The 8,713-nt window shown below is 45.5% G+C and overlaps 1 protein-coding gene across 1 annotated transcript; it reads right to left on the bottom strand.

Annotated features, from left to right (window-relative positions):
* Positions 1-426: 426 nt before the first annotated feature.
* CENPT (centromere protein T) lies at positions 427-8,511 on the bottom strand. The gene is made up of 12 exons (XM_044659421.1): positions 8,410-8,511; positions 5,528-5,642; positions 5,125-5,212; positions 4,895-5,036; positions 4,619-4,650; positions 4,013-4,158; positions 3,040-3,210; positions 2,524-2,805; positions 2,003-2,108; positions 1,016-1,183; positions 714-818; positions 427-550 (listed from the first exon to the last, which is right to left on the bottom strand). Exons 1-12 carry the CDS (start codon positions 8,509-8,511, stop codon positions 427-429), a joined length of 1,581 nt encoding a protein of 526 aa, XP_044515356.1.
* Between the last annotated feature and the right edge of the window lie 202 nt (positions 8,512-8,713).

The following is an 8,713-nucleotide window of genomic DNA, read 5'->3' as shown; positions in this document are numbered from 1 at the left end:
ATGAGCAATCCAAAACCAAAACAGCTATTAGCTGGGGTTTGAACTAAAGGGCAAAGAACTTGAGATGCCAGGACCAGGAGGCCGTGATTTCTCATGTATGCATAAGGAAGCCCCTGAAGGTTTTAGAGCACAGGAGTGATGGGGCCACATCTGGGCATTAAGAATATTATTGTGGAGGTAGGGAGGCCATGGGTAGAGATGTAGGCAAAAAGCCAGCAGAGAAACCCGCTCCCTAAGCTCTAGATTCTATAGTTCTCAGATTGGGCTACTTCATCATTCTGCATGCACCTGGCAAGTCTGAAAGGGAATGAGACCCCCTCTCAGGGTCTTGACCACATCAGCATTTTTTAAAGTCTCTAACATTTTATTGACACTAACAGTAAGTAGCACATGAAGAGTCTATTGGAAAGGCTGGTGACAGCATCCCTACCCAGCAGGGAAGACAGAATTGCCGCTGGCTGCACAAGGAATAAGCAACCTCCGGTACTCCAAGGGCAGGTGTCTCTCCACAAGTACATAAAGGGAAACTTCATCAGTCACCAGGCCCTGCCTAGAATAGGAAGGGAAGAAGGAGAGACAAAAGAATGGTCATGGAATATTTAAGGGACTCTCCTCTCCCTGGAGGAGCCCTACAACCTTCCCCACCTTCTGCCTCCCCAGTATTCCTGAAGTTGGGTGATAGGCAAAAGAAGCTCAGGTTCAGAACTACTAACCGCCTCATCAACAGCTCCAAGTCATCCAACAGCACGGTTTTTCGGCCTGCATGGTGAGCGAAGGTCTCTAGGTCATCGCACAGTGTCCTGAAATACTGGTCCAGACTACAATAAGGAAGAGTAGGGCAAAAAGTTAGGAGCCCACAAACACGTTATAAAGCCAGAAGTCTGTAATCTGGACATTCACAAGTATGCAAGTCTACATTTCCAGGGGTCTCCATTTTTTTGGGGGGGGGAGGGCTTTTGAGGGAGGAAGGTCCATTGGCCTAGGGCCCTGACTATTGCCAACACTACCAACTCACCACTTCACCAGGGTCTTGGAAGCTGACTTCTCCATAGGCATTTTGGCATAGTAGCTGAAGACTTTACAGTAATGGTCCAAGCCGGCCTTGTCTGGATCATGGGGTTGCCTAGGACCTGTGGCACAGCGCTTTGGGGCATGTTTAGCCTGGGTAACCTTGGAGGGCAACCTAGAAATCAAATAGCAGAGGATATTATATACTCCCCAAGAAATCAGATGGCTCTACCAGCCTGGTAGGAGCCTAGCAAGTCTGCACTCCCCTGCCTAATTTTCTATAGAACTCCCATCAAGATATAGCTGTGAGGTGGATTCTATAAGTAATGAATAGAATTCAGGCCACATGGAACCAAATGCTCACAATGTGTCTGCTCCTCACCTAGCAGTCCTGGCACAACTTACACACACACACAACTATTCAGCTAAACAGGTCCATTCAAGACTGGCCATGCTGTCTTCTCTGCCTCTCTCATCTCCAGCTGTTAAAATTCAGGCCATCTCAACTTTGGTCTCCAGAAAACCTTTCATGTCTAACTTTTATAAGCTTTTTGAGTCACAGGTCCCATTCATATTTGTATCTCACACATCAGCTTTGTAATAATTTAGGTACAAAATCCGTTCTACATCTAGGGAAAGTCCTGAATACCTGAAGAGCCCATCCTTCTCCCTTTGACAGGGCCAGGCAGCTCATATCTCGTAAGTCACAGGAAGAAACCTGACCAAAAGATTTCTCTCTCCAGCAACAGCCTTTCTATTGGCAAAAGAAAAACACAAGGCAAGATGCAGAGAGCATTCAATGCCTCTGAAACCCTCTGTAAAAGACAAGAAGCCAGGGGTCCTTAATAACTGAGGAAAATAGATATAAAAACACTAAGACTGAACCGTGGACTAGGGATGGCAAGCACCAGTTTTCCCAGGGTTCTGTTCCCTCTCAGATACATCACTCAAGGAAAAGGTCAAGGTGTGTCAGAGCAGCATACTAGGTACTTACAGGACAGTATTAGTATTAGGAGGTGCCAGGGAGGCAGGCTGTGAAAAGGAACGCTGTCGTTTGGCCTGGAGAAATTCTGGTGTCTTCATGCTAAGTTCTGAGACCGCTGAAAAGAAAGATTAGGAAAGGCTGATTTCACCCACTGGCTAGATAGAAACCTACTTGTTCCCTGAAAGTTTGCCCCTCCCTAACCCCTGGAAAACATGGTCAACATCAGTCCACAAACTAATGTGATTCTTGTTAGTTGGGAAAATCCCTTTCCCTACATTTAAAAGCTTGACAGATATTCTGACCATTAACCCCAAAGAAACCTTCCCTCAACACTCCCTACACTGAACTAGATTAAATAGCTCACAAATCTAAGAACCATAAGCTCCCTGCAAAAACACAAGTGGCTTTTCCCTGCCTGCAATGGAAGATTGGGAAGATTGTATGTTTCTGAAACCCTTGTTGAGGGATGGCAAGTTGAACCAACTTGAATTGATCTAGACACCACTGGTCTTGGTTGACACTGCTATTACCAGCCCTTTGGGGGGTTTCTATGTCCTCTTCAGACTCTTCTGCTTGATCCACCATTAATCTCTCCCCTTCCTCTTCTATCTGATATGCCACATCAGACTTTGCTACAGCTTCCCTGGAGATGTTGCTTGTAGCAAGCACAGAGTAGGCAGAGAGGTAGCTGCTTTGACTTGGCCTTCCTGTCCAAGGTCTGGCTTGTCTTTTAGTAGACCTGGAGTTGGTCTCAGAGAGAGGATAGTTTTGGAGGGGGCTTTTTGGCCAAGACTTGATTGCTCTCCTAGAACCTAGATACCAAAGAAGAAAAAGAGAATGATAAATTCTCTATAACCTATTCTCATCCCTCAGGGCCCATCCCACTTCTAATTCCCCACCAGATACCTGGACTAGAAAAATAGCATGTGACCATACATATGCCCACTACCACCACCATCCTAGGATATACAAAAAACACCAATTTTTTTTGCCAGCAACATCAAGCACTTGAGCTAACTCTGACTGGAACAGGCCCTCTGCCCTACCCGCGCCCCCCAGGATCCCAATACCCTTCTTCTTTCTTTGATTAGCCCGATGGGTTGTGGCCCTCAGCTGCTGGTCCTTGGTCAAGCTTCTCCTAAAGCCCAAGGAGTAAGGACTTGACTGGAAGGACCTAGCCCCATCCACAGGCATGGTGCTGTGATTAGAATGACGATCTAAACATGGAGAAAAGAAAAGGAGATTATCAGCAGGCTGAGCTCTCTGGCCTAACTAGGAACTCGCCCCAAGAGCTAAGGGGCTCCACTACTCCCCTGTAAGGGCTCAGTTTTGCTGCCGCTCCTAATCTGTGCACATGCAGCCAGCTCTTCCAATTACCCTGAGCAGTTCAGGCTAAAGGAAAGACTGAGTGACCTCTGGAATAATGTTGGCACATGAGAGGAAAATTCCTTTTCTGCTTAGAGATCTTGGTGCAACTGGCAGGAAGGGAGGTCCACGTGCTTCATACATTCACATCAAAGATGAGTGATGTGAACAGAAAGATAGGCCTTCTGCACAGTAGTCAAATACTCTCTCTAGAAAATCCAATTGTTTTAATTGCATTAATGCATCCTTAATAGCAACTGCCTCCTACAATCCTAGGCAGGGGACTTCAAGTTGCCCTATTGTTTCAACAAGCAATGCACTAGATATATCATACTGGAATGCCAGGGTCCCCAATAACTTGATTCTGACTTTATCTTGAATTCTTACAGGCAACCTTCAAGCTATTTACTGTTAAAATACTTTCTGTACTCAGACCTTTTTATAAGAGATTTCAGCCACTTCTTACATCAATTATAAGGCTTGGAAAAAAATCAAAATAGTACTTTTAAAAAATTGGAGATCTTAAAACACCACTTGGGCCAAAATGCTCAGGTGGTAAGAGTGGAAAGAAAGGAGAGAAGGCAGGATACTTGCCTATTTTTGTGATAAAATCTAGACCACTTCCTCACAGAGCCCAGAACCAGGTGGCCTTACCTGGGAGAAGAGTCAGTGGGATGTCCTTCAGTCTGTGTTCAAATGCCTCCATGTCAACTTTCTTACGGGTCTGCGGCCTTCTGGCCAAGCCAGGCCTCTCTACAGATTCAGGGGGCATAACTGTGGCCAAGGTCAGATTAAAGGACCTGACAAAAGGGAGGCTTGATATGAGTCCTTGCTGAGTTAGATACCTGTCCCCCTAGGACAGTGATTCCCAAAGTGGGCGCTACCGCCCCCTGGTGGGTGCTGCAGCGATCCAGAGAGGCGGTGATGGCCACAGGTGCATTTGGGAGTGGTGAATAACTGTAAGGGGGCGGTGATAGTATGTGACAGGTGGTGCTAAGTAATATTTTTTTCTGGAAAGGGGGCGGTAGGCCAAAAAAGTTTGGGAACCACTGCCCTAGGGCATTAGCTAGCACATTCCCCTGCCTCTGGCCTATTTCCTTGGGGAAACCAACTTCTAGTGTTTTCAAAAAGATTTTCTCTCTTCTACTGGCTACCGGATGGCTTTCTGCTACATTCTATGACCTGTCCCTCTTCCAGTCTCAGGGTTCAGTCTACTCCAATTATGGTAATACAGAGTAATAGAAGTATTATCTTAGGCACCTGGTCATCGAGGACTTGTTGGCTGAAGCTCTCTGCTCCCCAGTGAGATCTTTTGTCCAAAAACAAACAAGAAAAGCAAAGAAGATATCCTGATTACCAGGGCAGGAAAATGGGAGATGAGGCAAAGTTGGGTATTCATCCCATTGGATTTTTCCCATCCTTATCACCTCACACCTGCTGTTCAGGCAATTCTAGGAATTCTCAAAGCTGAGTAGAGAAATCAGCAGTGGGCAGGCCCTATAGGAGTCCCAATAAAGGGGTCAGGACCCTAATGACCTCACCTGAAGAAACAGCAAGTCCTTGATCCACTTCCTGTTCAAACTCAGACACTCTAAGGCAACGCTTTCTCCTACTATGAACCAGTAGCTCTGGAGCTAAACTGACAGAGGGCTCTGGCTCAGGAAGCTGCAGTTCCAAGCTGAAAGGAAAATGAGCCAACTTTCAGCCAGGTGCCACTTAGTCCTGGGGCCTCCCTGGAAATTTTTAATCCTCAAAAGGTCTCAGACCTGTTCCACTTGCTTTCCTCCTGCAACTTAACAGGTTCTGGCTCCTGTGAATTCATTAGCACTGGTACCAGGACAGAGGCTTCTGAAGCTACAAAGAGAAGATACTCATTGGAAGGGAGTAAAGATGGGGCTGTGGCATACATGGATAAAAATGAAGTCCTGGGAGCAAGAGTCAAGAAGAACCTATCTCTCCTATTTCAGTAGCTCCAGAGAAAGAGCTATCAATTTCTCTGACTCCATACTGTCCTGCTCTGAGAAGCAACAAGCTCCCTTTAGAGTACAGGGATCTTTCACCAAAAAGCCAATTACCCACACCTCAGCTTGGATCACCATGAGGGGCCATTCCTCGCATGGGGTTCTGATAGTGTTAGCTTTATACATGGAAGCCTAGATCTTGCCTCACCAGTCTGTAGGATTTTCTTCAGAAGAATCCTGGGTGTGCCTTCTTCCAAGAGGTCATAGTGCTCAACAAATTTCTGATCATGAGCTCCAATGTCCTTTGGCTGAATAGGTGCAGTCTACAGAGGGCATATAAGGAGTAAATAAGCATGCCAACATCCAGGTACCCAGTTTATAAAGGCAGAATTATTCCTTGCAAGCCTGGGGTCAGTACCTGCCATAATTAGCCACTCACAGATCCAATTTTTAGAAACCCCTTTTCCTACCACTTTGAACTAAAGCTTAAACAAAATTTGTACAATCCCAATAACCCATAGTTCTGTACCATTAAGATTTTTAAAATTCCACACAACAACTCTATGAGGTTGGTATTGCAAGGAATATTATCCTCATTTTTAAGATAAAATAAATTTGTTTAGTCTTAGCCAAACTTCACTAGTAAGAGGAGAAATTCAAACCTGTTATCTTCCATGCTCTTACAACACTTTTAGCTTAAAGGCTCTGAAGCCAGGGCAAGTTCCCCACCCCCAACCCCCCATGATTTGATAGCTATGTGTCACAGTGAATAAAGCACTAGGGCAGGAGTCAGAAAAACTTGAGTTCAAATCTGGACTCAGACACTTACTATTAGTATGATCCTGATTAAGTCACTTAACCCTGTTTGCCTCAGTTCCTAATCTGTAAATGAGCTGAAGAAAATGGCAAACCACTCTAGTATCTTTGCCAAGAAACCCCCAAATGAGATCACTAAGAATTGGACACAAATGAAAAGTCTGAACCCCTAGTCCAGGTTTCAAAGTACACTCCTCTCCCTTCCTATTCTGTATATATCTTCTATAGGTGATAACAGAATCTTCAATTTTTACCTTTTTCTGCTTCCTCAGTGTGGGGTCTGAAGAGGCAAATAGGCTTTCTGTACAGCTCCTGGATGAAGAAAAAGATCTTCCTAAAAAATAATTCAGTTAATTTAAGAAGACCTAGAATAGGTATGTTACTAGAGGTGTTTCCCTCTAATTAATCCAACTCTCCACGTATCCATAGGAAAAATATCAGAAAAACTCTTAAAAAATATCTCCACCCCTAGAACTGCCCTGGACTCTGATAGGTGATCTTTCACCTTATCTAGGAGGAACCAGGCTCATTTTCTAGACATCCTTGTAACAGGCCTCATAACCTCCTCCCCTATGTCTAGCTCTCTAATTCTTTATATTTTCCCCAAATTAGAATGGAAGCCTTCTTGAGAGTATGTATTGTCTTGCCTGCCTAGCATATAGTAGGAACTTAATAAATGCTTTATCTTGCAAACTACAGTTACATATTTCTTTAAAACTTTGCAGGGAAGATTTGAAGTAACCAGGAGCATACTGCCTTATGACTTTCAACAAACCATTTCCTGCCTCTGTTCTTCAGTTTTTTCATCTGCAAAAGGTTAGACTAGGTCAGTTTTGTGACAATTAATGTCAACAAGCAAATGTGTGATAGGTATCCTTGAAAATACGATAAAAGGGAAGCCAGGCTGGGCTACACACATTTATCTACAATTTAAAATTTTTACAAAGGGCTTTAAGTACATTGTCCCAAAGATCCTTCCAACAGCCTTATGAAAGCAAGTGTTATACCCACATTACAGATAAAGAATTGAGTGGGGTAACAACGTCAAGTAACCAGTAGAGCCAGCCTTAGAAGCAGCATTTCAACAGAGATCTCTCCTGACTCTAAATTTGACATTCTTTCCATTAGACCTTGGAGCAGCTAGGTGGCACAGTGGATAAGTGTCAGCTCTGGAGTCAGGAGGATCCTGAATTCAAATATAGCCTCAGATACTTGCTAGCTGTTGCAACCCTGGGCAAATCACTTAACTCTATTTGCCTCAGTTTCCTCATCTGAAAAGTGAGCTGGAGAAGGAAATGGCAGACCACTCCAGTATCTCTGCCCAAAAAATCCCTAACGGGTCATAGATGTCACTGAACAACCACCACCATTAAATCATGCTGTCCTTAATTTCACATGTAATCCCCAGTGAATTATAAACTACACCTCAGCCCAGCTGGGTTGTTCCCAGTCCTTTATTCCATTATACAGAAAGATTTCCTTTTTTTTCCCCCCCAATATATCCCTTACAATGTCCAGTAGGGCTCTCTGTGCTTCCTGACTGATCTTAGGCAAACCCAAAGCTACATCTCCACATGGTAGAGTCAGTAAGTGATGGTGCTGATGGAATGATGGACCAACCTTGGTCTACTATTAGATGAGATGGGGGAACTTAAAGGATGCATCTCTAGCACCTGATGAAGCAAAGTCCTAGTGGTTCTTTCATTCTCATAGAGAAACGCCATTTTGTTCACCTGGATGGGAAAAAGATCAAATATATAGGGCAGGGTAGCTATTCCTTTATTACAGGTGGGAAGTGAAGACAAAGAATACAAAGAATCTTCTAGATGTGGAGCCATAAAGGATAACAGAGTACAAGAGTCCAAGAACATTAGGATGAGCCTTGAGGACAAAATGAAGAAAGAGTAGTCGGGTGGAGAGGCCCAAGGCCAGGGCTTGGCAGAAGCTAGTAACTCAAAGTACTTCTGGGACAGAACTGTGAAAAAGTCCAGGTGGAGGGCAGGGGAGGAGGTGGGGTAAGACCAGTTGAAAGAAAGCAACAGCCCTCAGCTTCTCCCTGGTGCTGAACTGGTGGGCTGTGGAGCAAAACCAAGGTTAGAGAATCCATGGGATGGGGGCTCTTTTGGATGGGTTGGGGCCCCTGAGGATGGAGCACTGAGGAATGGAGAACAGCCAGGATCCCTGAGATGGAGGTACCTCCCTTCATGTTGAGGTTTTGATAAGGTCGGGCCCAGTGGGGGCATCCTGGGGTCAATGGGTCTTCTTAGAATGGACCTGTGGGGTGGGGTGGGACGGGGCCCCATAGGGCCAATCCATGTTAGGGCCCTGGAGAAGTACGTGGGGCCAGGGGAACTGTGGAGCCCTTGGGCCGGCCATGGCTCCCCCTACCAGGTGAGAGGCTAGGGGAGGGGCTCACAGGGTTTGAGTCCCTTAGGATAGAACCTGTGAGCCTGGTCAGAACCCCTCCAAAGTGAGGCCATGGGAGGGGCCGTAGAGCCAGTAAGTGGGCCTAGAGTCCGTCCAGGGGAGGTCTGCGGGAGGTCTGTGGGCGGGGTCAGAGACCCCGTCAGGACAGGGC

The sequence above is a fragment of the Gracilinanus agilis genome, chromosome 2, assembly GCF_016433145.1.
Source record: "Gracilinanus agilis isolate LMUSP501 chromosome 2, AgileGrace, whole genome shotgun sequence".
In the NCBI taxonomy this organism is placed as follows: domain Eukaryota; kingdom Metazoa; phylum Chordata; class Mammalia; order Didelphimorphia; family Didelphidae; genus Gracilinanus; species Gracilinanus agilis.
Note: the sequence above shows the minus strand (reverse complement) of the source record. Positions and strands in the feature narration are given on the sequence as shown.

Coding starts and splice junctions, on each gene's coding strand:
- CENPT (XM_044659421.1), bottom strand. CDS start 8,511: ATGGCCGGCCCAAGGGCTCCACAGTTCCCCTGGCCCCACGTACTTCTC. Junction 819..1,015: donor TCCAAGACCCTGGTGAAGTG/GTGAGTTGGTAG, acceptor TCCTTATTGTAG/TCTGGACCAGTATTTCAGGA. Junction 551..713: donor TTGGAGCTGTTGATGAGGCG/GTTAGTAGTTCT, acceptor TTCCTATTCTAG/GCAGGGCCTGGTGACTGATG.